The sequence below is a fragment of the Rattus norvegicus genome, chromosome 4, assembly GCF_036323735.1.
Source record: "Rattus norvegicus strain BN/NHsdMcwi chromosome 4, GRCr8, whole genome shotgun sequence".
Classification (NCBI taxonomy): Eukaryota; Metazoa; Chordata; class Mammalia; order Rodentia; family Muridae; genus Rattus; species Rattus norvegicus.
Genome location: NC_086022.1, coordinates 155935495 through 155962265, shown reverse-complemented (window position 1 = coordinate 155962265; position 26771 = coordinate 155935495). Strand labels below are relative to the sequence as shown.

General features: G+C 49.5%; 1 protein-coding gene across 34 annotated transcripts in view; it reads left to right on the top strand.

Annotated features, from left to right (window-relative positions):
- The window catches only part of Mical3 (microtubule associated monooxygenase, calponin and LIM domain containing 3), a 200063-nt gene that overhangs the window by 62738 nt on the left and 110554 nt on the right, over positions 1–26771 (top strand). For 32 of the 34 annotated variants that reach the window (XR_010065679.1, XM_039107870.2, XM_039107872.2 and 29 more), the window contains 1 exon segment: positions 26039–26377. Coding sequence is in view for 33 of the 34 variants with exons in the window: in XM_039107870.2 (XP_038963798.1) it covers positions 26114–26377 (264 nt within the window). In the remaining variant the exon portion in view is untranslated. 34 annotated transcript variants of the gene reach the window in all.

The window sequence follows — 26771 nt, the reverse complement described above, 5'->3', positions numbered from 1 at the left end:
AGCTTTGAACCTTGATGGACAGCAGGCATCTCACAGACCACTTCTTGTGCACACCCACCTTGCACTTGTCTTGAGACATTAAAGTATTTCTTCTCTCTGCTTTGGGACTGGCTTCTCCACCTATACTCTGAAGTGTGAGGCATGGGGAGGCCACGCTGAGGATCCTGCAGCCCTACCTTCCTGCTCTGGGTCAGGATCCTGCTGGTGAGCAGTGGGAGGGGCCTTCCCTGGGGAAGAAGGCAGGAAAGACCAGAGGCTAAAAATAGGCAGTTATGAGAACCTGGGAGTGCTCCCTGGGGCCAGCCGTGTACCTCCCATGGTGGCTGAGCTCTGTGCACAGGGGTGGTTAGGAATCCTTGTTAGACAGATACCATTGTCACCCTAAATGTAAGCTTTTACAGTGCACCCCGTGTATGGTCGTCTGCTAGCTTCGGATGTGTGTTACCCGGTCATCTAGAGATGCAGATGTGTGTGTTCCATCTCTGAGCACGTGCCCACAGGTGCTCACACGTGCCCACAGGTGCTCACACGTGCACAGTGGATGGTCTGCGTGTGTGTGTCACTCGGAGGCCTTGCGGAGTTTTCCGCACTCTACGTAACAGCGATTCACAGTGAGCCTCTTTGGGTCAAGTAAAAGCATCTCCTGGGGCTGGGTTTGGGGCAGTGAGTGGGTGGCCTGGGTTATGGGCTTCCCTGGGGGCCCTGTGGTGTGCCGCAGGACACAGGATGGAAGGCGTGGTGTGCTGTTTTAGAGAGGTCTTGACCTCAAGCTGCCTCGTCTTTTCACTTCTCCTCTAAGAAGTAGTTTTTTCCCCCCACTAAGCTAAGGTAAAATTGGATCTTCCTCACCTTTCTGGGCTTAAACAGCAAGCAAGGCAAACAGACTTGCTCTGGTTAAAGTGGCAAGAGTTCTTTCTGTGCCTTCAGGGCCTCTAGAGGGTTCTCTAAGGGAAATTCATTACAGCTCTTGATGACAACCTTAGGGGCGTGTGCACATGATCAGCCTCCAGATGATACTGAGTCCCATCTTTAACTTCATCCATGTCTACTTTTGTGTCCCTCTGTGAGTCCGTCTGTTCCCACAACCTGGGAAAGGTCTGCTCTTCGGCAGACTGCCCCTGGCTCTGTCCGCCCTGCCTTGGCTTCTGATTGGCCGACTCCTCTGGTGAGCAATAGTTAAGTGCTTGAGCTTGGGTGACTCATTCCATTCCTCTTGTCTTGGCCCGCTCACTAAATATAGCCTCCCCTTTCTCCCATCTCTTCTTTCTCCCATCTCTGTGCAGAAAAAAATGCCTAGCTTGTCTTTGATGCGATGGGCTAGGCAGACAGCATCCTGGGCACGGTGGAGGGGCTTATGCTGCTGCCACCAGGCTGGTGTGGCGGGCACCTCAGTTCTCAGGACCCTGCTTGGAGCCAGATCTTAGGGTGCAGCTTCTCGGGACCAGTGCCAGTGCATTGTGAGACTTGTTTTGCTTGGGAGGATCTGGGGGGGTCAGTAAGAATAGATAGTCTTAATGTGAGCTCTTCTTTCTCCTTTTGGGATCACTACTTATCCTCACACAGCCCCAGGGGGTTAAGGAGTGGAGAACCTGAGGTGTCCCTTTTCTTCAGTTCCGTGTGCATGGGTGGATGGGGCAAAGTGAACACAGGCCTTTATTACAGTTTTCAGGCAGGATAGGTCTGTTGCCGTCGCTGGTCCAGTTGAGTTTGGGGAAGGAACTTCCCCTGCAGGTAACCCTTAAGAGCTGAGCATGAGAGGGAGCCGGCTAGGTCTTTCCTTTTGGGAGCTGTGAAGAGTAACAGTCCACAGCCGTTGGCCCTGAGGTGTGTCACCTCTGTCTAGCCTGGAGTAAATATGAGGATTTATATTTGTTGTCATTTTTTTTTCTTTTTTAAAGACAGGGTCTTAGTAACGCAGCCCTGGCTGGCCTGGATCTTGGATTCTGAGACCTGCCCTCTCTGCCTCCCAAATGCTGGGGTTAAAGGCACGTACCACTACCTAGGTATTGTCCTAGTTCTGCTATTACCTAACTTCATCATTGTTTCTTTGCTCGTATCAAGTTAGTCTGGCTCAGGCAGGCAGGGAATGCGTTATTTAGTCGAAGTTGATCTCAGACTTGGGATTCTCCTGCCTCAGCACCCTGAGCACTGGGACTAGAGGAGTAAACCACCACACCCAGCTAGCCTCCCTGTATAAAAGAAGGGTTACACTGTATATGACAGAGATATTTTTATCTGGTTATTATATTTAATCTATTATTAGTTGAAAGAGAATGTTGTAGGAGCCCAGAGGTGTGCTGTATTGAGTACATAAGCAATGATATCTGTGTAGCTCTTTTGAGAGCTCCGTTCTTGTCCAACCCTCCACCCCCTCCCCTCACCATGGGTGCTGTGTGAAAAACATCCCTTAAAACGCTCGACTGCACCTTCAGTTAAAAGTACAGTTGCTCGGGGCAGAGGGGGCAACACTTGCCCAACTTTCACGCTTCTCGGGTTCGTTCCTCCACCCTGTGAAAACTGTAGCTAAACACAAAAACAAAAATCAAAGGAAAGTATTTTTCCTGTAGGCTTGTGTCTCTAGTGGCCAGTGTGGGCCCATGTCTTGACGCTTGTTCCCTTTAACCTGGTCTCTGTCTCCTGTCCTGGCTTCATGGCTGCTGGGCAAACTGCATAGAGTGCTTTGCAGAGCAGAGGGTGGGTCACTCTGTGCCCTCTGCCTCCAGTTTTATTGTTAGGGCTTCCTGTAATAATGTGCCGCGTGTGTGTGTATGTGTGTGTGTGTGTGTGTGTGTGTGTGTGTGTGTGTGCGCGCGCGCGCGCACGCGCGTGTGAGAGGGGGGGGCACTAATGCTCTTTATAAGAGTAAAGCTCTGATGAGATCTTCCCAGCTACTCCTACACACACACACACACACACACACACACACACACACACGCGCGCGCGCCTCCCTTCTTATTCTAACCTTGGCCACATAGCTTCATTCATAAGATTACTAATGTTTTCTGGAGGAAAGTAAGGCTGCAAATTGCTAAGGCCCTGGAGCCCCCAGCTGTGATGCCCCAGTGGAAACTGGATCCGTAGACTGGCCACATGCTCTTCTTATCTACCGTGCTCTCTCCGATGCTTGGAGCCCCTGAAAACACACCTGCACACACAGGCTCTCCTGAAACGCTGGCTCTTCGCCTGGCAAGGAGCGCTGGGAAAGATGTCACTGGCTGCCTCTTGGAACAAAGGCTTCCACTGTCGGCGTGGGGGAGGGAGGGGACAGGTATGCTCCCCGGTGGTCTGGGACACACAGCCAGGGCATTTTAGATTTCAGATTTTTCTTTTTCCTCAGCGAGTTCTTCCCTGGCACTTCTCACCTTTCTTCTACACTTTCACCCAGAAACAAGGAGAAAAAAAAAAGACCATACCCACCTCACACCTGCACTGCCCTTTGCCATTTGACTATTGCTGGGCCTTGTTCACAGACAAAACCTGCTCCACCTTGTCTGTGGTGATTGGTGGCTGATGATGTCATGGCATAAAACTCTTGGGTCTGTGGGAAGGCCCCAAGAAGAGGCATCCTGCTCCTTTGTTCCCTCCAATTGACTCCTCAGCTGAGGTGGGAAAGGTGGGGGCGGAACCCACTGCTTTCCCTTGACTTATCCACAGAGCCCTACCTCAATCGGGCATGCCTCAGATGTGGGAAGAGCTAAGAAGACATTGCGTGTAGTAAGAGTTCATCTGGTACACCCAGGAAATTTTGATCTGTCTAAGAGGAAGCAGGCCTTTTGAAAGAAGACAGTCCCCTGGTCCAAGAAAGAATAGGAAGAGATGTTTAGGAAAATAAACAATAGGGGTTGGGGATTTAGCTCAGTGGTAGAGCGCTTGCCTAGGAAGCGCAAGGCCCTGGGTTCGGTCCCCAGCTCCGGAAAAAAAAAAAAAAAAGGAAAATAAACAATAATCAGTAAAGTACCCTTTTTTACCCCTGGGGGTGTATAGAAGGGATATCAGGGCTTGGATAGCAGGCCTTGTGTATCCTAGGCAAGCACTGTATTGCCAAGTTACAACCTAAGCCCTCTTACATTTTGTTTTGAGACAGGGTCACCCTCGGGCTTTGAACTTGTGAGCCTTCCTATACCTCTAGGTCCCTTGTAAGTGCTGGAAGTCTCTTTTGCTGTCAGTGTCCACAGAGGTGAACTTTAGCATAGTACTGAGGGCATGATACACCTCCCATTTAAAAGGCCTCAGCAGCAGTCTGCTCAACCTCACTGGACCTGCTGTGGCACAGAAGGAACAGTTGGGCTCTCGTGACCTGCAGGGCAGGCCTACCCTGACTCTCTCAGAGCAGTGACCATAAGATCCTTCCAGACCGTTGGGCGGGTGGCCTGGGTTGATACTGCTGAATTACTGTCCCTCATCCCCATACTCTGTTCAGGATATCTGGAAACCAAGTCGGGGCCTGGTCTCTTCAGGGTTTTCTGTAGCATATAGCACTCATGGCTAGCCCCCAAAGCTCTTTTGTTCCCAGAGGTGTGCTGGTGACTGTTCACAGTCTCGGTGAGGTCTCCGATTGTTATCCCTTCATGATTGTGAATTAGCACTCATTTCCTCACTGCCGTTTCCATGGGGTGATTGGCAAAACCACCCACTCGGTCGGTCCAGCAGAAGATTCGAGTATATCTGTCAGGGCAGAGGACAGGACAGCAGTCCTTCCTAACCCTCAGGGCTGACTTGGCTATATTTGCCCTTCTTTGGGTGCCCACAACTTTGATTTGTTTTGTGGAAGACAGTCCGGAGGTGGCCTAGTAGCCACGCTCACCCATTGCATGGTCCTTCGCCCACATGGGTTATGTTGGTGCCGCCCTCCCTCGCAAACATACAATCACCCAGCTATCTTTGGATGTGTTGTGGTGAAGCGTCACCTCAAAAGAGACAGGATGGTACTGCTGGTTTACTTCTTCCTGAACAAAAACACTCAGACCCAAATCCTGTGCATCATTTTCTTGAATTCTTTGGCAGACTGCACAGCAGTTGTTAGGCAGCTCTCCTCGGTCACTGCTGATCTCTGCTTGGAGAAAGCAAAGATTTGCTGGGTGGGTGATGCCATGTATGCTGGTGGAGGCCACTGAAGGGTGCATGAGCTGAGCCTCCAGCCACTCAGCTGAGTGTGTGCTGTATCCTCTGACCCCTCCTCTAAGCCCGTTAGCTGTTAGAACCCCTAGACCTTGTCACCGCAGAGCTCCGGATTTGGCTGGGTCCTGATCACTAGAGTGTTTCTGCAGTGTATGATTCTAGCAAACTCCATGTCCAGCTAACTGAGTAGCCATGATCCTTCTTCCTTCACTCCTCACAGTGGACTTAACGCAGCAGAGGCTTGTGTACAGCACAGTGACACAGTGGGCGATAGCGGTCCTTCACCCCCGGGGCTTTGGTGAGGAGTGGAGGACACTGGGCTGTCATTTGTGACATGGGGTCAGCTGGCTCGGGAGTGGACAGGGCCTTTGGCTTGCACTGCATAGCTCACCTGTTTGGGTTAGATAGTTCTGGTGGACATCTGTCACCAGTCTGTCCTGTGGTGCAGGACTCACAGCCTCTCCTGCAGGTACTCTGCACACAGATCTAGAAAATGTCCATCGGTTGATGAGTACACTGACTGGTTCCTGCTCTGATTCCCTCAAGCTGCCACACTGGATTCATGCTTATACATCCTTGGGTTTATGTCATCCATCGCTGTCTTTCTTTATGATGGGTTTTCTTTTAGTCTTACACACACACACACACCCATCTCCTTCCTTTGAATGATCATGGAGCTAGTCTCTCCCTGCTCCCTTGCGGGGCATCTTGGAGGACCAGCTCTCTTTGTCCTACTGCACAAGTTCTTTCCAGGCATTGGAAATCATGCTTTCAAAGTTGTGTCCAGTTGGCCCAGGAAGAACAGGCATTAAAGTGGAAGCCGATTGGTACATTGGAAAAATCAGGCTTCAGCCTTCCAGTATCTGGAATGATAAAGACCAGAGGTCATTGCTGAGGGTCTGAGGCATATCTGACAGCCACATGGGACAGGTGGCTGTAGTACTGTGCTGTTAGGGGCAGACATATCTGGCCTGCATGAGGGACTCAGGTGACCGCTGTGTGTCATTGGTCCTAGTGCCGTTTGAATTGGGTACCCCTTGTGGCTTGAGTGGAGCATCTTCCTCTTCCTGCTGGTTGTCGTAGATAGGCACGTTTGTCGCAGAGGGCTGGGATTACCTCAGGTTAATACAAAGACCAGAGCCTTCCTTCCCAAGTTCCTTTGCAGACTGGAAAGGCCTTTCATTTTGGATTGTGAAAAGAAGTGTTGGCTGGCCCCTTCAGATGTGGTCGAGGTCATCCTGCAGAAGGAGACAGATGCGTTCTTTATACGAGGCTGAAGGTAGATCCTTGTCTTGTTCCCGGCTGTCATCATCACTCACAGGCTGGTTCTGCCCATGTGGAGACCCTGAGCCTAACTTGTAGTCCGGTCCACACTGGGTTTGGCGACTCTGGCCCCCTACTGAAAGAGATGCTGTCCTCTGAACTATAGGACACTTCACTCGGGGAACAAAGAGCTCAGCAGGCTAGGAGCATGGCTCCCACTTGACCGTTTCTCAGGATCACACCCCTGGCTCTGCTCAGAAGCCAAACCCAATTGGGCCCCCAGCTGTCTGAAGATCATAGGCCAAGCGGTGCTGGGTCAGTTCCTCCTCGGTGTGTAGAGTCTTAGTGTGGCTCCTTTATGCGTGCTTCTGGCTGTCCCCTAGTTGGGTTTGGGTCACTTAGACGGTGCCCACCTTTCATGTGGTTGTGTAAGTTGTGTTCCATTAAAGTATGCAATTCGTGGCTTTAAGAAATATTTTAGGGGGCTGGAGAGATGGCTCAGTGGTTAAGAGCACTGACTGCTCTTCCACAGGTCCTGAGTTCAAATCCCAGCAACCACATGGTGGCTCACAACCATCTGTAATGAGATCCGATGCCCTCCTCTGGTGTGTCTGAAGACAGTGACAGTGTACTCGTCATATATAAAATGAATAAATAAAATCTTTTAAAAAAAAAGAAATATTTTAGGTCATGTGTGAATACATGTGTGTCTTTATGTGGTGCACGCATGCAGGTGCCCGTAGAAACCAGAAGAAGGATAGGGTTCCCCCAGAGCCGGAATTACAGAGCCAACCAGTGGGACTGCTATAGAACAGAGCACAAGCTTTTAACCAATGAGCCGTCTTTCCCATAACAAACAGGAAGCGTCAGGGGAGCCATGCCTGTGAAATCTTAGGGATGGAGAACTTTTTAGTGGTATCGGCTCTTCTGTAGCTGTTGGGGGAGTTGGGAAATTGGGTCTTTAGAAGGAGAGGTTAGAGGAGGTCTTCGTCTATGGGAGACATCGCCCTGGGTGTGGTTTTGAAGTTTTGTTGTTTGTGTTTGGCCTTTAAATAAGTGGAGTTAGGCAGTTTGATCCTTTTGTGTCTGTCTTCTGTCATGGGACATGAATCTGTGTACTTCATCTGTGTTGCTATGTCGGAGTGCACTGGGTCCTCTGTGCCTGGACCCATGAGTTCTACCTCAGTCCCGACAGGCAGAGCCTTAGTCCTTCCCTATTCCCTAAACAATGCAGTACGGTACTGAGTACGCACAGACTTAGTCATTATTCCTTAAACAATACACTGTAGCAACCGTTTGCATGATGTAAACATTGTATTGTGCTATAAGTTGTCTAGAGATGATTTAAAATATATGTGGTGTAGTTGAGGCTCGAGCCCAACTGATAGAATGGTTGTCCAGCATGCAGGCGGTCCTTTATGTGGTCACCACCATATAAACTGACTGTGGTGGTACCTGAGGAGGTAGAGGCAGGAGAATGACAAGTTCAAGGTTATCTCATCTACACAGACAGTTGGCAGTTTGTGGCCTAGGCTGTGTTAGGCCTTGTCTCAAATTGAACAAATGAATGGATGGATAGATGAATAATGGATAAATGAATGAATGAATGAATGAATGAATGAGAACCTGAGAGGCTTTGCATATCTGGCTGTTGTTTCATGGGGCAGAAGGAACTCAGGTAGTATGGGCTTTGGCATAGGAAGGTAAGTAACCTTGTTACCAGACTTAGGTGACTACCAAAAAAAGAGTTAACCTTCTTTTTCCTTTTCTTTTCTCCTGTATAGCACTCTGCTGTACGGCATATGTAGGGTTGCTGCTGTTATTTGGGTTGTTTCCAGCTCCAGAGCATTGGAAGCAAAGCTGATACGCACACTCCTGTGCTAGCCTCTTGGCCAGCATGGACCTAATTTTCTCCTCTCCCTCTCTGCCCCATGGTACAATATTTGCCCTCTCTTAGGTGGTTTTTTTCCTTTGTTTGTTTTGTTGTTGTTCTTGTTATTGGCGTTTTTAAGGGTTTTATTTTTGTTTTGTTTTGTTTTGTTTTCAAGACAGTGTTTTGTTAATGTGACCACGGGCCAGATACTCACTCTGAGTTTGTCTCAGCCACCTGCGTGCTGGGATCACAGGCCTGTGCCGCCATGCCTGTTGCCTGTATGGACAAGAATGGAATTGCAGTTTTAGGTGAGTGTATGGTTAGCCTCCGGGGTCACTGCTCAGCAGTTTCCCAAGGTGGTTCTAGCGCCCAGTGCCGGAGTGTTCCGGCTGTTCCCTGTCCCTACCTGCTCTTGGTATTGTCAGTCTTGACTTTTTAGTCAGTTTTACAAATGTGTAATAGTGTCTCATGCTGCTGACTGACATTTCGTGGTGACTAATTGTTGAGTATTGATTGTTCGTGTGTGTTGATGGTTTAACATTTTCACGTCTTTAGCCCGTTTTCTACTTGTACGGACATAACCTTAACAGCTTCGTTCAGCTACCAAAAGGTGCTCATTGCGGCGGGATGAAGGGATAACCGGGATGCAGTGTTGGCCATGGTGGAATATTACTTAGTCACAAAAAGGGGATGGATGAAAGAAAACATACCAAGTCAAAGGAACCACGACAAAGGACAAATACAGGAGCTGGGGAGACTGCTCATCAGTTAAGGACGCCCACTGACCTTGCAGAGGACCCGAATTTGGTTCCTTGTACCCAGTTCTGGTGGCTCACAGCCACCTCAAACTCTAGGAAGGTTTGATGCATACCTACACATAGATACATACAAGTACTCACAATTAAAAATATTATTTTTAAAGGACAAATAATTCCACATACTGGCCGTACCTAGAATTGTCACATTCATGGAAACAGGAAGCAGAACAGAGATCTCTGTGTGCTCTAGAGTAGAAGGGAGTAGAAGCTACTGTTTGTTCCTTGGGAACATAGGTTCTAGTGGGGATTGTGAAAAGTTCTGGAAATAGGTGTTAGTCATACATGCGATGTGGCCCCAGATGTGCACTTAAAACTGGCTAAAATGATAGCTTTCATGTTAAATCGTTCTTATCACAAAAGGCAAGCAAACCCAACAGTCACCCACAGGCAAAGCCTGCATTGCCAGAGCCCGGGGAGGAGGTGGTTGAGGTAGTGAGGCTGGAAGGTGGGAGGGGTCTGGGAGAGATGCGGGAATTGTGACTAGGAATGTGTCTGCTTCCTCACAGTGCTCAGTGCGGGCACAGAGGCAGCTCTCAGCTTCCAGACTGGCCTGATGGATGTTGCTGGGGATACAAAGGAAGCTAGACTCTGGCAGACGTTACCTATCCTGAGTGTGACCAGAGACGTCCACAGCAGATCTGGAGAGAGCCCAGCTGGGATGTTCAGCAGCAGAATCCCCTGTCTACTGCCACTGTGGAAACTGTGGTGGCAGTGGCGAAAGCTTCCTTTTCCTCCTGCTTTTCTTCCTACTCCCCTTTTAAATTTTACTTATTTCATGCATATGGATGTTTTGCCTCCATATATTTCTGAGTATGTGTGCCTGGTGTCCATGGAGACCAGAAGGTAGCATCAGATCCCCTGTAACTGCAGTTACAGATGGTTTTGAATCCATGGAAGTGCATGGAATTGACCCCTGGTCCTCTGGTAGAGCCATCGGTGTTGTTAACCACTGAGCTATCTCTCTGCTACCCACCGTGGCCTCTTGGTTGACATTAATGGAGTCTGGAAACTCCTTTTCATGTGCACACAGGAGAGCACAGGCCTCAAGTGAGGGGGCTGATGGGTGACTCTGCGACTTGGTCTTCACATCTCAGCCATTGGCTGTACCTCAGGTCTGTCTGTCAGTCTGTTCAGAGTCATTGATGTCACTGTCCTTGCTGTTTTTGCTTACACTTGTACATGAAGTCAAACCGAGGGCTTGGACCAAAGTCAATCTCAAGATACAAGACACCCAGAAGGCCCCGCGGCCGTGGGGGTGATCAGCTAATATACCCGTGCCTCATGCATGGGAAAGTTCAAAGCATTTCCCCCATAAATTTCATTGTGTTTCTTTCACCAGTTATTTAGCAGATTATGGGGTTGGGGTCTCGCAGCCTGTCGCTCTCTGCTGTGCCTGTGAAAGTGTGCAGCTGTTGGGAGGAAGGGACGGGCCCCATTTGAGGCCTTCACTGGCCGCCATGTGTTTGGTACCTTGGCTCTAATTAATACTAAGAGTCTCTCGTGGCGGAGAGATTTGTGCAACATTCGGGTTGTGGAGGAGGGGTGCAGGAAGGCTGAAGTAGACAGAATTCTGCTTCTCGTTTTCCTTTTGAGAGAAGATCCCATTGCACAGCCCAGGTTGTTCTTGAACTCATACTAGTTGTGCCTCAGCTGCCGCAGTGCTGGGTTACAGGTGTGTAGCACTTAGCCCAGGTGAAGGAAATCTTTTTTTTTTTTTTTTAAATCTGAGGTAACTCGTGTTAGAGACTGCCAAGCCTGATGGCCCAGGTTCGGTCCCCCGAATGCACACGGGGAAGAACTGGATCCTGCAACTTGTCCTTGATCTGTCCTGTGGCCTGAGAGTAAGGCATTCCGGTGCTGTGGGACTGGCGGCCAGTTACCTGATTTGTAGCTTGTTTAGATCCCACATCTCTTTATCGCCATTGTCTCTGTTTGGAGCCCATTACTCTGTGGATACTAAGTAGCGGCCGGTGTGCAGGACATTTGGTTAAACTGAATTCTCATAGGTAGACCTCTCTCAGTCAGAGGGCATGTTTCTCCCCGTAGGTGCAGTGATCTGGGCTGTCTTACATGTTCCTGTACGACAGGTCCTCCTTCCACTGCTGATCCAGATGATTGTCACCCCAGTGACATCTGTTTCCTGCCATCACCCCAGAGGTCCCAGTAGCTCACAGGGGTGAGAATAACAACGGGGCCCTGGAGTCTGCTCGCCACTCCCTTTCTCTGTGGAGCCATAGCTCCCTCAATGGCAAAGCTGCATCGTTGCCCACACACTCCTGTCACTTGCAGAATCTCAGGGCAGAAGCCAGAATGATGAGAGGCAGGCATAGTCTGATGGGCTGCGCTTTCTCCTCTGTCAACCTGTGGTGATGACTCCTGGACTCCGGTCCCATGCTACTAGGTCCTCTGGGGCTTTGTGAGGCATCTTGGGAAACACGAGGTCACTTAAGACCTTTGACAATAACTCCCTATGGCAATCCTCTTTATATGTGGGTCAAGTGTCGAGCTGAACGGAATGCACCTTCTTTTCCCCAAGTGAGAATCTGAAGGCGCCTGTTAAATCCGCACCTGAACTGGGTTAGGCACACTCAGGCCTGCTAGCCTGTTCCCGGAACACTTTTCCAGCTGTGGTCCTTGGTGCAGGCATGGATGCTCAGGCTTAGGAGCTCGTGGGAGGGCAAGGGGTGAGGAGGACTTCTTGGGGAGTAAGACGTGCACAGGCCACAACAGCTGAGAGGGCGTCACAGCAGTAAGCGACACTTCCTGACATCCTCGTCCCGTCCCAGAACGCATGTGCGCTCCTAGACTTTAAATTTTAGTCCGTGGGGCAAGAGTGTTTGCCCTGTGAATCAGAGCCAGCCGTGATCCTGCTACAGTAAGTTAGAGTTTCAGAAGAGCAGGTGGAGTCACCTCAAACAGCCTCTGGCCATCTGCGTTGGCATTTTAGGACATGGCAGATACAGAATGTAACCTGTTGACTCTTCAGGGTCTATGCTGTCTAATCTCATTGGTAGTGAAGTGCAATCTTCTGGAGAAACTTGAGAGGTTATCTGGCTTTCAGCCCAGAACGGTTGGAATTTTAGAACTGAAAGAGCTCATGGCGGTTGACTTTTGGCAACTGGATTTTAAGAGAAAAGAAGTAAAAATTTAGGCTGTACTTCAACGTTGTCCTAGGGGGCTTATCTTCTAATAGGGTCCCTGGAAGGAAGGGAAAGGTTGTGGGCTATGCGTTTGACAGACCTGGCCACGGCAAGCCAGGGGTGTTGCTGTGGGAGTGAGATCAGCAGTATGAGAGCCTCCTAGGAGTGAGAAGAGTGGGAGCCAGTTGGCCCGGACAAGCACTCGGTGCACAGGACACTTCTGCTTCATTGTGAAGTCATGTCTAAATCCAGTACCTTTCTTCTAATTGGAAGGGAGAATAGGATTCAGGCTAGCCCTCCAGTTCTACTTGTGCTTTGGAAAGAACAACTGAGACTTTCTCTATGCAGACAAAGTGTGTGTGTGTGTGCGTGCTCGAGTGCTCAATGACAGAAGGCTGGGAATCCAATCTTTGCTATAGCTAGAGTTGGGTTAATTCCTTGCAAGCTGCGGGTGTCACAGAAGACACACATGACTTTGCTGAGGAGCAGAGGCTAGCTCCTTGCTGCTGCCTCTCCCCCCCCCCCCCCCCCCCCCGCCAACTTTATCTTTCTCTGGCCCTTCCTTCCCAGAAGTCTGCTTGACTGGCTTTTTCCTGCTTCATCCTTTGCATCTCTAAGAAGCCTGTAGAACACCTGGCTAGGCCTCTCCGTAGCCCTAGCGTCCGAGAAAGGTAGATACTGTCCTGATCCGTCAGTTGAAAACAATGGTCATTTTCATAGTTAGGGAACATCCAGAGATGCCTCGAGGAGCTCGGCTTTGGCCACTTCCCTGTCCTCTAAATCAAGTTAATAGCAAGTCGATCACCATGGGGGATGCTCTTCCTCCTTTGTGACATTTGACACAAAAGCCTTTCACTTTCCTCTTCTTCCTTTCTGGTACCACTCTGGCCAACATCAGCTTTTCCACCCCTGGGAAAGGAGACACTGAGGGAGATGTGACAGGCTGCCCTCCCACTCCTGGGAGTATGGGAGTCGGGGAGTGTGGAGGTGGGGCATGTCTTAGTGTAAAGTCTAGGACCCTGAGCAAGGGTCCCTGGTAAGCAAGGAGGAGTGTGCATTTGGCCGAGGACCACCAACACAGGTGTGAGGTGTATCCCAGAAAATGTGACCAAAGAAAACTGTACCCTTAGAAGCACAGGACATACCACTGGTGCTGGGTCTTGACGGGGCTTTGAACTTCGCTAAGAATCCAGTGTTGCCTGAAGTCCACGGGGAACAGAGATGCGGTAAGACTGAACACTCTGGCATTATGTGGTGCTGGATTGGAGAAAGTTAGGGCTAAAGTGTTGCTCCAGTAATCCACATTAGCAGTCCTGAGGGCTTCACCAACGGGGGGTGGGGGTGGGGAGACAGAGAGAGACAGAGAGAGACAGAGAGACAGACACCATGGAGGTCCTGGAGAACACGAGCAGGTCGGGTTGATGGGAGGGAGAGCAGAGGTAACTGTTTCCTCTCAGTGGGTGGCATTTGGCTCTGTGAGTAGGAAGCTGTGCATGACAGAGAATAGAGATATTCACTTTGGAACTTCTCTGTATGGGTGCCTGCTGCAGGGTATCTACGTAGCCACCCTTTAAAGTATTTGGTTCTCAGGAGCATAGTCAGAAGGTTCAAACTCAAGTTCGTGCGGTTTTATGGAGAGAAGATGATGAAGGGATTCAGGCCATCGGAGACTGGACCCTGAGAGCAGTACTGTGCAGAGAGAGGCAGGAGGCATTCCCCGCCTCAGAGCAGGGGCGGGAGTTTCCAGGAAAAGCCATAGAGAGGGCACCAGGGAGATAATGACTGAGTCTTTCTCAGAAAGCCACTGTGGGCCTCAGCAGAGTGGCGGAGACAGAAGCCAGATTGCATAGGCAGTGATGAGATGAATAGAATAGGGTCCTTGGGGGTGTGGTGGCAAGAGCTGGTGACAAGAACAGCTTTGGTAACCTAATCTCAGGAGGCCCAGGGGTGGGGAGGGAGAGGCCAGTGGCCCAGAGGGGTGCAGGATAAAGGGAACCCTGCCATGTCAGTAGCTGAGAAGGAAACCGGCAGAGAGGAGGTTTAGAATGTGTGATGGCTGGGTGCTATTGATGGTTGCACATTACTTGAGTGTTTTTAATCAGAGGAAGTTGGGGGAAACGTATGGTAGAGATGAACACGTGTCCAGGAGACTAGATGGACGAACTCTCCATTTTAGAGTCTTCTCTGAGACAGGAGTGGGGTCTGGAGGGCAGGAAGCCCTGAGCTCACTTCCCCCAAAAGAAAGACCACAATACTTGTGTATAAGAGGTGAGCTCAGTGGACGATGGGGTGGGGTGGCGTGTGGATTGGGGGCAGGGGGGGCGATGGATCACTTGAGAACTAGAAGCCAAGTCAGGAGAAGCTGGGGTCCTAGGCAAGGATGACAGGGTAGCATCAAGACCACACCAGTGATCAGAGATAGTGGACCCGTGGCCTCTTCCCTCAGCACTGCTGGGAGTTCGAGGCACTAATTACACATAGTTGTTTGGTCTTATGTCGGTTCTCTTGGGAAGCTGAGGACCAGGCCCAGTACAGGTTTTCTGCCTCATTTTCCACCCTATCAGAAGGTGGGTTTTAAACACGTAACTTGGAATTAGAAATATCATGGATCCTTCACTTATCCTGTGGGAAGTTGACTGGTGCTTCACCACCCCGATACCTCAACTTTCTGGAAGTAGGTTCTTTCTAGGTTCTAGTAGCAGTCATTCTGGGATAATTTGGCTCTTGAAGTAGAGCTGCCCCTTAGCTCCTGGCTCCTGCCCTGCTTTCTTTCTTCTCCAAAAGCCTTCAATTTCAGGCTGGAACAGGGCTGAGCCAAGGAAGGGGTCCTGCAGGACAGAACACTTTCTCCTCATGAGATTCTCAGTTCTCTGTATATTCCTCTGTATATTCACTGGTCTGAAACCGTGCCACCCACTTTCACTTAACATAGCACCTGCCTTATGACCTCATGGATCTCTGCCTAGACCTCGCCACCTTGGTACCAGGCTGGAGAAGCGTGTCTATTCAAGCACTGGTTACTGTGTACTGCTTAGGCCAGCAGCTGTTCCAGGCATTGGGACAGGGCCTACATTGGGGGTTGGGAGCTGCAGAACAGCAGACAGAGTGTGTACTTTGGAAAAAACCAGGAAAAAGGCAAAAAGGTGTGGTATCTGATGGGGCTGGGTGGGTGGTGGTACTGGTGGTGGTATTGGTGGTGGTGGTGGTATTGGTGGTATTGGTGGTAATGATTCCAGGACTCACACATGCTAACCATTGGCTCTTCTACTGAGCCACATGCCCAGCCCTGGATAAGAAGCTGTTAACCAGTGTGGTTGGGGGCTGCAAAAACTGAGATCAGGCTGTTTGATTAGGGTATCAGCTGTATAAGAAGTTTACACCCTCAGAGGCAGAGTTCTATCTCCGTTCACTGCTTTATTATTTCCGTGAATTAGAGCCGTGAGAAGTGCTGGGCCGGTAACAGGTGATATATACGTTTACATTACATACATGTTACATATATATATATATATACACACACATATATATATATAACATATAATACATAGACATTTACAACATATATGCATATACATACATATATATTCAAATATATATTTGATGACATAAAAGGGTCTGGGAAGATTATCTTCAGACAGAAGAGCAGCAAAACACAAGGGCTGCTGTGTGCAGAGTAGCAGGAAGGCCTGTGAGGTGGCAGGGAGGACTGGGGCTCAGCAGAAAGGGGTGAGAACCTCTAGATATTGTTCCAGTTAATTCCAGTTGTGTATACCAATGTGTTCTAAGCCCTTTGCTGCAAAAGAGACAGGCATTTTGTGACAGTCCCTCTCAGAGTCACACCATCTTTCTGAGCTCCGCGCGGCCTTCAGGAGGTCTTTGGAGCAAAGCAACTCTGGTCTCTTGAAGTCTCTGTATCGACTTGTCAGCTTCTAGGTAGTTACAGCCACTTGAAAGCCCATCATTCTGCAGAGCTTAATGAAGCACCTACTGTGTGCCCAGAACAAGATAATCCGTACATAGGAGCCAGCCATGTGGGGAGGGAAGCACTTGGAATTCTGTTTCCTGTGCTCCCCGCCCACTGCCCCTCCCCCACTCCCATGATCCTTTCTCTCCAGTCAGACCCTTCCACCTTTCCCAGCCTGTGTGATTCCACCGTGCGTTTGATGGAAACGAGGCTGAGGTTCATCATCCATTCTCTGCCTACCCTGAACAGGGCTGAATGCACCAGTGCTTGCTGGAAAGTGCAGACAGAGTAGTGCCAGTTTAACTGCTTAGCCTTTCAACAGCCAGGAGAAGGCGTTCCCAGGAAACTAGCCATCCCTTTCTTCCAGTATGAAAGACTCCATTTCTAAAGAGCAGGTGCGTGCTGAACTGTGATATAAAGACGTAGCCTGGATTGCGTAGCCCTGCTCAGTGTCCTTGAAACCGCGTATGCACAGATATGCAGTTTGGTATGCGGATGCTATAGCCAAGCATTCGTCTTCTAGCAGATGCAGCTACCCATCCAGCCGAAGGCTCCTAACACATAGTGGGCCCAGCTTTCATTTCTAAATCTGCGTTTTCAAGTGGTTTTCAAATGGCTAAGGCCATAGATTCTAGGCAGTTCCAGCTCGAGCTGTGCCGTCCCTTGCTATTATTTAACTTTCTTTTAAAAAGGTTTACTTATATTTATTGTACATGCATATGTGAGTGCCTCCATGTTTACCGTGTGTGTGCCTGGTGTAGGAGGAAACTAGAGGAGGGGTCAGATCTCCTGCAATTGGAGTTAGAGGTAAAAGTCATTTCCTGTGTCTGCTGGGAGCTCAACCTGGGTCCTCTGCAAGAGCAAGTACATCGAACTGGCGACCAGTTCTCTTTAGTCCCAGGCTTCTTGGAGCTACAGTCTACCAAGAACAAAATGAAGGCGATAGGGCTCAGGGGAGGGGGTGGGGGATAGCCCAGCAGCTGACGCACTTGCTGTGAAGGGAAGGTGTGCCAGAGTTCAGATCTCACAGAACTCAGTAATTGCTGGGTGGGTGTGGTGGCTGGCCTGTAATTCAGCTGTCAGGAGGCAGATAGATAAAGGAGATCCCTGGAGGAAGCTGCCTATTAGGAGTGACCTCTCTGGGGAGTTCTGGGTTTGATTGAGAGACCTTGTCTCAAAGAATAAGGTGGACCAGTGACTGAAGAAGAGTCTATTAGCCTTGGGCCTCTATGACATCAAGTAACCACTCTGTGCTATTACCAAGGAAACTTTGTGTTGCAGTAAAAAATAAAAGTGGGCGGAACAGTTCCTACACCTGGCGGTCACACTCTCGCTAGTTCTGGCTCCAGCCAGCCATTGGAACTAGCACTTATTTATCTCAGTGGCTCCAGGCTGCCCCCAAGTACTCTCTGACCCAGGCAGCAATCTCTCCACCCATCTAGTTCCCAAGGCAGGTCACTGTCACACAGTTTCATACAGAGACCGCCTATCTCATGGCTCTCTTACTGTGGACTCTGGTCACATTTCCTGCATCCACCACCACCCACCCACCCACCCCCACTCCCCACCCCTGTCTCAGCGGCAGCTACGTTCTCTGCCGGTGCTCTGTTTACATTCCCAACATCCACCCCTAATAGACTACTATTATGGTATAAACTCCCAACCACCGGTTAAAATCAAGACTCAACAAACTGCAACCCAACAATCAGATTCATGTGTTAAATTCTCAATCCATAATACAACCACACAATAAACTCACGACCAATTGATAAGGATATAAACGCCCACCTAGATAAGATAAATTTGCCTACAGAAATCCATCCCAGCTACCTTGGCAATTCAAGACCACCTGGATCTGGGTCATCCTTCCCTGTCTCCATCTTGATTTTCCTTCCTTTCTCTCCCACCTTACAAAAGCTTTGTCCCCGCCTTATTTTTTTAGTGTCCAACCATGGCCTTGACCTAACTTGTGCCAGCCCTCACCTGCGTATCAACATCAACCTACAACTCTGTATCTGTCACATGAAAGTGTGGCCAGGTCACGCAGGTGTGACAGTTCTTTCAGTCCCCCCTCCCCGTGGGCATTGCCATCACCCCACCCTCCGGAGCCAGCAGAGAGGCAGAGCAGTGGCAGGACAAAGACTCGAGCCTGTCTGCTGTCTATTTCTGTTACGTCGGGTAGCCGTTCATGCTGGCTGAAAATAACCTTCTACTGCTGAGACCTACAGTGAAGATTAAACCTCATTGTCTGCCTGACTCAAGTCAGACTCACTTAGGAGACAAGCCTTCCATTCATGCTGTTTCCAAAGAGTTTTAGCTGAGGCAAGGAGACCTCGGATGTAGGCAGGACCATTGCACTGGCTGGTATCTGAGTCAATAGGGAAAACAGAGGGGGGCGGGGGGGTCTCTAGCATCCCCTCCTGACCTTCCCAGATGTGAGGCAGCTCTTGTGCCACAGCTGAGAGTTGCTCCTGCTGCTGTCTTTCCCACCCCATGCGTTGTATCCTCTGCGTGGTGAGCTTCTGGGCTGTGTCTTGTTAGGCATCTGGCCACCACACCGAGAAAGGCGATCGGTACCTGTACTTTGATCTGTTAGATGCTACCGTTCTGGGGTCGATTGTGTTTTGCTGTGTGCCTGGTGTACTAAACAGTTTGCATTCATTTCCTCTTCAAAAGTTGGATTCTTTCCATTTTGCAGACAAGAAGCTGCAAGGCACAGAACTTGTAAGCGTTTCTTCTCGATTCCTTGCTTCTCGAGGGTTACTTTGGGCGGCGTTAACTGTGTCCCTAGTGGTTGTGCTTTTTTGGGTGTTTGCTTCGGTTCTGGATGCTTCCTGTGTGTTTGGGCAGCAGAGCCCGAGGCCGAGGTTAGCTGGGTTAAATGGCTCATCCCATTTCCCAGCTGCCTAAGTATTCTTTGTTTTCACAATAAAATAGTTTGTGGGTAGAGAAGCAACAACAACAACAACAAAAAAAAAATATATTAGGAAAGTTCTAACAGTTTAAGGCTGTTCTTGCAGAGTTAGACACTTTGAAGAGAACGCAGAGGTCACGTGGCCTTAGCTTTAGTGGAACACCTCTAGGGACAGGCCACAGCCCCGGAAGAGTTCTCTGTGACATCTCCCAGTCCTTCACCTTCTTCTCCACCATGGAGGCCCAGGTGCATGCTTTACCACAGGGTCACTCCTTCTGGAAGGAGGCTGCTTAGCTCTCGTCTGACATGCACCAGTTCCACAGAAACAGCATGTTCTCGTTACAGAGCGAGCCGTGCCTTCTAAGACTTCGTGGCAGTTATGAGAAATCTCGCTGTTAGTTAGGAGAGACAGTTAATGATTTGTTTGCAGAATAACCGGGCAAACGCAGGCCTCCACAATAGGATGCACAAAAGAGGGAGGGGCACGGGGGGGGGCACAAGACCGATTTCCTGTTTCTCCTCAGTTCTGTTGGATGTGTGTTTGATCCCAAACCACACGAAAAGTCAGAAGATCGTAGGATCAAACACATTAGAGACGAACAGGTGTGCAGTTGACATCTCTGTGGAAGCACTTAAACTGGGAGCAGAAGCGACGTCAACTCCAAAGACGGCGTACGTGGGAAAACTCACAATAAATACGCTCACCGGCAAGGACACAGTACACACGGTGTTCACTAGTGAAGAAACAGGATACACCACAAATGCTAGTGAAGACGCAGTACACGCTGTCTTGGTAGTGAGGATGCAGTATACACCGTGCTTGGCAGTGATGCAGAAAGGAACCTTTGCTGCTAAAGCCAGGACCCCAGCTCAGCTGCTCACCTCCACTGCTTCTGTTAGAAGTTAGCCAGGGCAGTTTGGCAAGAAAAAGGCACCCACATTGAGAGTTCATCTCTTTTGGTAGGTGATAGACTCTTCTTTTTTTTTTTTTTTTTTTTAAGATTTATTATATATAAGGACACTGTCGTTGTCTTCAGACACACCAGAAGAGGGCATCAGATCTCATTACAGATGGTTGTGAGCCACCATGTGGTTGCTGAAAATTGAATTCAGGACCTCTGAGCAGAGCAGTCAGTGCTCTTAACCACTGAGCCATCTCTCCAGCCCGGTGATAGACTTTCATGCTTAGGAAACCCCCAGAGATTCCCTCTGCAAATCCCAGGAGAAGTAGTGAGAGAATCAGAAAGGTAGCAGGGTAAGGTCAGCTGTACCCTAAAGGGAAATGACCTGAGAAAATTACAAAAGCCATTCCATTTATGATAGTTTCAAAGAGAATGAAATACTTGAGAATCAACCCAAAAAACAAACACAACGTATAATGAAAACCACAAAATATTACTGAATGTCAGTAAACAGAAACGAGACTACACCCCACATTCTTTTGTTGAAAAAGTTAAGACGCCAGCATTATTCAGATTGTTAGAAACAAAAACCTAACATTTTCATCAAATTCCTAGGGGCCCTAAATATCCAAAACAGTATTTGAAAGAAGTACAAGGCTTGTTTGCCGAGTTCAGGAATTAATGCGGAGCTACAGTAACCAGGCCGGGCCCAGTGACAAAATGGTAATCCTCATACGTGGAAGGCAGAGGCGGGAAGGTCAGGAGTATGAGGCCAGTGAGTTTGACCAGCCTGAGCTAAATGAGGTACTACCTCAGAAGACCAAGGGCTTGCCTTGCAGGCATGAGGACCTGAGCTTAGATCCGCAGGGCCCATGATGTGAAAGCCAGCCCCAGCGGTGGTTCTTGGCTGGAACCCAGGACTGAGCTCTCTGGCCAGCCTGTATAACAACCAACCAGGACCACACATCTCCATAACTGCGTTTCCTCCCCATAGGCTCAGCAGCCACCATGCTGCGGCCTGTCTCTGGTGTTCGCTCTCCTAAATAGCTCACTCAAGTGGGATCATAAAATGTTTAGCTTTGGTCACCGTGGTGGTTATGAGAAGGGTATTACTTGCAGCCCAGACTGGCCTTGAACTCTTAACCCAAGTGCTGGGATTGCAGGCACGCTCCACCACACCTGGCAGTATATGTCTTTTTTGTATTTGGTTTAATTTGCTTTATCTATGTCATAGTATATTCCAGAATTTCTCTTTCAAGATTCAGTGATGATGATGATGGTGGTGGTGGTGGTGATGATGGTGGTGATGGTGGTGGTGGTGGTGGTGGTGGTGGTGGTGGTGGTGATGATGATGATGATGATGATGATAATGGTGGTGGTGGTGATGATGATGGTGGTGGTGATAGTGATGATGATCATGATGATGATGGTGGTGGTGGTGATCATGATGGTGGTGGTGGTGGTGATGATGATGATGATAATGGTGGTGGTGGTGATGGTGGTGGTGGTGGTGATGGTGGTGGTGGTGGTGATGGTGGTGATGATGATGATGATGATGATGATGATGATGATGATGTAGTAGTGTGTGCACCTGCGATTTCCTTATCTAGTCGCCTGTTGATGGATATTGGGTTTGCTTCCGTATTTTATCCATTTCGACTAATGCAGCTGAAGGTAAGAGTATCCAGATCTTTCAGTTCTAGAGTGGAGATTGTTGTGTCATAAAATAGTCCTGTTTCTAATTCTCTGAGGAACCTCCATACCGTTGAGTTTGAGCTTGTCTCCTTGGAGCCCGAGCCTCATCTAAGAGCTGTGAGCTACAGAGCTGAGAGCAGTTACGGGAGACAGGGACCGCAGCCCAGAGGTCTCTGGTTCAGCCCTCTGGCTGCCCGCAAGGCCAGAGCTATCCGTTTCCCGCAGCCCCAGTCACTCAGCGGGAGAAAGACCGTTTGGGAGCGCAGCCATCCTAGTGATTTGGATGTTAGTTCAGGGGCAAATCACGGAGACGCTGAGTAATCTGAAATGCATTCGATGTGCATTTCCTCCTAACTGCTCCAAGGGGAGCATTCCTGGTTACCTACTTCGAAGACCTGCCAGGGCTCGTTAGTGCCCATGGAATGGGCCTGGGAAAGGATCACCTCCTAGATGGCCCTTTGGGTTCCAGATTTGTACACCTGCTGGCAGAGGTGCATGAGGAGGGCCTCTGTTCTTAGAGGGTGATTTTTGCCTTCAAACCCTCAAGCCCCTGGTTTTTTTCAAGGCAGGGTTTCTCTGTGTAGCTCAGGCTAACCTAGAACTTGTTCTGTAGGCCAAGCTGACTTTGAACTCACAGAGATCTGCCTGCCTCTGCCTCCCAAGTGCTAGGATTAAAGGCTTGCGACTATCCCACCCCCACCGCTACCACCACCTGGCTAGAGTGTGGTTCTTATTTTTATACTTGGACCTTTGATAACCCCCTTTTCTATTTTTATTGCTCATTCTCCCCTGCCCTCCCTACCATCTGTTCTAAGAGCTAGGCGTCAGGGCAACCTTCCCTGTTAACAACACACACAATGCCATTCCCTGTGCTCTTCCAGGCTGCTGTCTCCCCAGGCTAGGCATCTGTAAACAGCTAAGTCAGCAGTCGACCGGGACAAACACCGGAGAGCCACACGGATGCTCTGGAAACCTGGCCTCATTGTTTCTTCCTCCTCGGGCTCCTAACTTCCCTTGCTCCTTTCTGGCACACCTTGGCTTTTCCATCCCCAGGAGATCTGGCACTTTCTGACCAGGTTTCCTGGTCTCTAGGTTCCTGTGATTATGAATGTTGGTTTTTCCCAGAATGCTAGGATGGGTGGCACACTGGGTGAGGAGAAGGCAGGAAGACTGATGCAGCTTTGACCTTCAGGACGGGGGATGGGGGTGGGGGGAGAGTGACGCCTGACAGGATGGGGGCCCATCTGCCATTCTTCCTGGCCATTCTCTGTGTGAGTCATAATGCTGGACAAGTGTCCTGAGAAGCGAGACAGTCCCTGTGCAGCAGAGCATAGGCGAATGCAATGGCCGCCCTGGGCCGTCCTCTGCTTGGCTCACCTGGCTCACAGAGGCGGAAAGGGAAGGCAGCCCAAGGGACTCTGTCTCGTGTAGTCTTACCCCGGATGCCTGTTGCATTGTTCTGAGAACCAGCCTACCTCTGTTTATCTGGTGTCATTAGTGCCCTGTAGGTCACGATCCTTTAGCCAGGGCACCTAATACTTGCCTGCCGCTTAGCACCCTTTGGGGAATGGGGCTGACATGACTTATTAGATCAGCATTTTACACTCTCTGAAGAGGGGCTAGGATGTTTGTCAATGAAAGTGTTCAGCCATGATGAAGTTTGATTCGGGAATGCCCTGTGGTGCTCAGCAGCTCTGGGGAAGGAGGTGTTTACCCCAGAGTGGATAATACTCAGCCAAGGGGCCGTCAGTTCAATGGCTAAAGCTGTTCTTAGGAAAGTCATGTCCAAGATGATCTTCAAGGTGGAAGTGTGAGCACAGGCGTATTCAGAAATGCCTGATGTGAGCAGGGCGTGGCACATGCCCCTGGTGGGCATTAGAAGCTTTGTGAGTTCAAGTCCAGCCTGGCCTATATAATGAGTTCCAAAAGAGCCAGAGATACATAGTGAAACCCGATCTTGAAAACAACAAAACCAAACTAAAACACAAAACAAAACAAAAGAAGAAAAGAAAGAAAGGAAACACATTGTGTAGAATCTTGAATATGCTGGATACAGAACAAGGTTCTGATTACATTGAATTCTGCCAAGAGGTAGTCACAGTGGCTGCCGATTAGGACAGAGGAAAACCGTTTTCCTTCTTGGCACAGGTAATCAGGCCGGTGTGTTCAGACCTTGCAGAACGTTGCTCTCTAACTCCAGCAGCGTTACGGTGGCTGTGAACACGGGTAGGGTATGGGGTCAGGATCTGAAGGTGCAGGGCAATGCCCACCCTCCGAGATCAGTTTCCAGTCACCCGTTGTTCCTAGCCACCCTTTCTTGTGCCTTCTCATAAAGGTGTCTGGATTTTTCCACTCTGACAAGCTGTCTTTTGACTGGCTACCATTTCTAAGATAAGTCCGGGCTTGTAAGAAAAGAATAGACTCTTTTTATGACCTTCAAAATATTTTGCTTGCTGCCAGACCTAAAATAAACCTTTATTTAGGGGAGACCGGGGGGGGGGGGGTTGGTTCTAATTAACTCCGGGATTTCTTTTATTTGTTTTTGTATTTTTTATTTGTGGGGCTAGGGATGGAACCCAGAGCCTCTCACATGTTGGGAGATGCTCTGCACTGAGCCACACCCCCGAGAAAAACCATTCGTCTTCTTACTATTTCTTTAAATCCCGTACTCTCGGCCAAGATCGTCATCATGGATATCGAGACAGACCATGCTTATTAGCAGTGTGGTTTATAATATCGAGAGCCGGGAGGGTTGTTGAGTAAGTCACAGTTTTGTGGTAAAAAGCCAAGTCCATGTGTGTGGTAAGAATCACCATCTTAAACTCTTGGGCTTGTCCTCTCTCCTGGGAAAACGGAGGGGAAACGTTTCAGTAGGATGCAAGCAAAATGTCCCTTCCCGCTTCACGGACAGCATTTGGTTGCTCAGTAACTTGTCCAGAGCAACAACCTCTCTCAGCCTTCAGTCATCTACGTCCTAGAATTTAGGGCCTGTCTCTGAGCATTGGTTCCAGTCACCACCAACAGCCTGCTGGCTCCCATCCATGGCTAGCGGGCTGTTCCTTGATCTCCCCACTTCCTCCTGTCACCCCATCTCAGAGTGAAGCTTCTTCACAGCAAAGCTCCACCCACTTTCATGTATTCCAGAGGCAACAATGATGTGGTGGGCTGTTCTAACTGGAGCAGCACAAGAATGCTGTGGCCAGAATTATCCTAGCGTTAGAGCTCTAAGCATTCATAGGTCATCCTTCAATTCTGGAGACCCTCCTCAGACCATCCGAAATAGTAATTTCAAAGCTACCTAAGGAAAGATGGACTTCCCGAGGGTCATGTAACCCCCAGTGCAGACTCCAGACTGGGGTGGGACTCCCTGCGCTCTCTGTTAAATGTCTCTAAATAGTAGTTCAAATAAAACATGGCACAGAAGAGATCCGGGGAGGCCTGGGTAAGGAAGTACATAGGTTGCTCTTTCCTACCTGTTCAAGTGTCTGTCAGCCTACATACATATGCAGAGACTGGTGGTGACTGTTTCTGATAAGTACTTGGTATGGGTAACATCGTCGTTATTGTGACATATGAATGTGGGAAAATGTGATGGCCATGAACCCACCCCGCGTGTACCACGTGTAGTGGAAAGCTTCGTGGGTCTTGTGACCCCAGTGTGTCTCCTGTGTCTTAGTCACCTCTGACATGGCCCTTTGGCTTTCTTCAGCCCCTCTATATTAATCCTTACAGGAATCTTTTAAAGGAGGCTTGAGCTCCTGCTGGCCTCGGACAGACTGGGGAAGCTAGGCTCTTGTGCAGAGTCCTTGGCCCTCTGTCTCATGGGCTTCTGGGTACCTGAATAGTTCCCATTCCTGCTGTATGATGATGGCTCCTAAACCTGGTCCCTCTCACCAGCCACTCATAAACCTCAAAGTCATTCATGCTAAGTCGTTCATACTAAGTAGCTCTGTTTAACAGGGTCTGGGCAGCCATCCTTACAGATGAGTGTTATAGTTTTAATCTCTTGGCTTGCTGTAGTTTCTTAATGGCCTCCATCAGGAAACTTGGAATGACTGTTGGCTGATATGTAGGAGACCCTAGTGAGACAGCCACAGTGGCTTCCCTGCCCAGTCCTGTGTGGCTTCCTTGCCTAGCTGAAAGCCGCAGCAGGCTGTGAATTGTCCACTGTAACATTGTCTCTGTGATGATGTCCTCCCCTAGGCTGTCATCTCCCCAACACCCAGACGGTGGCTGCAGTGTTTGAATGCACACCTCTCAGGTACTGTCACTGCTCTTCGGGCAGGAACTTGTCTCCTGGGAAATGAACAGAGATGTTGACCATTTCCTTCTCTTCCTGGTTTTCTCTTAGATTAAGGTGACAGTGCTGGGCGGATCAGCACCATTCCACCGCCCCTCTGTGGAGCCGTGCCAAGAGTAGGGGAACATGGAGGAGAGGAAGCAGGAGACAACGAACCAAGCTCACGTCCTCTTCGACCGCTTTGTTCAGGCCACCACCTGCAAGGGGACCCTCAGGGCCTTCCAAGAGCTCTGTGACCACCTGGAGCTGAAGCCCAAGGACTACCGTTCCTTCTACCACAAACTCAAGTCCAAGCTCAACTACTGGAAGGCCAAAGCCCTCTGGGCCAAATTGGACAAGCGGGGCAGTCACAAAGACTACAAAAAGGGCAAAGCCTGCACGAACACAAAGGTAGGGAGGGTCTGGGAGGGGAGCCAGGCCTCAGTCGGCCCTGAAGGGATTCCTTCTGCCCATCAGACCTGATTCTGAGCGTATTTCACGGAGTCACTTATTGAATGGTCAAAGTTTGAGGGTAGTAACTTTATTTTTCTGATGCCTCGCCCTAGCCTTACACTGGTAGGGGAATACAGGTTGCTTACCAGGAACATAGCCAGGCCAACGTGAGCATCCTTGACTTCATGGTTCCTGGCCCATCCTCTTTCCGTGTTCAGCACCTGTCACAAGGTCTGCTGTAACTCCCAAGCAAGGACCCTGTGAACCGAAGGATTTCTAATGCTGTCCTTCCAGCATGGAGAAGTTGGTTCCCAGGAAACAGCTCTGGACAGAGACCTGAGAGATGTACTCA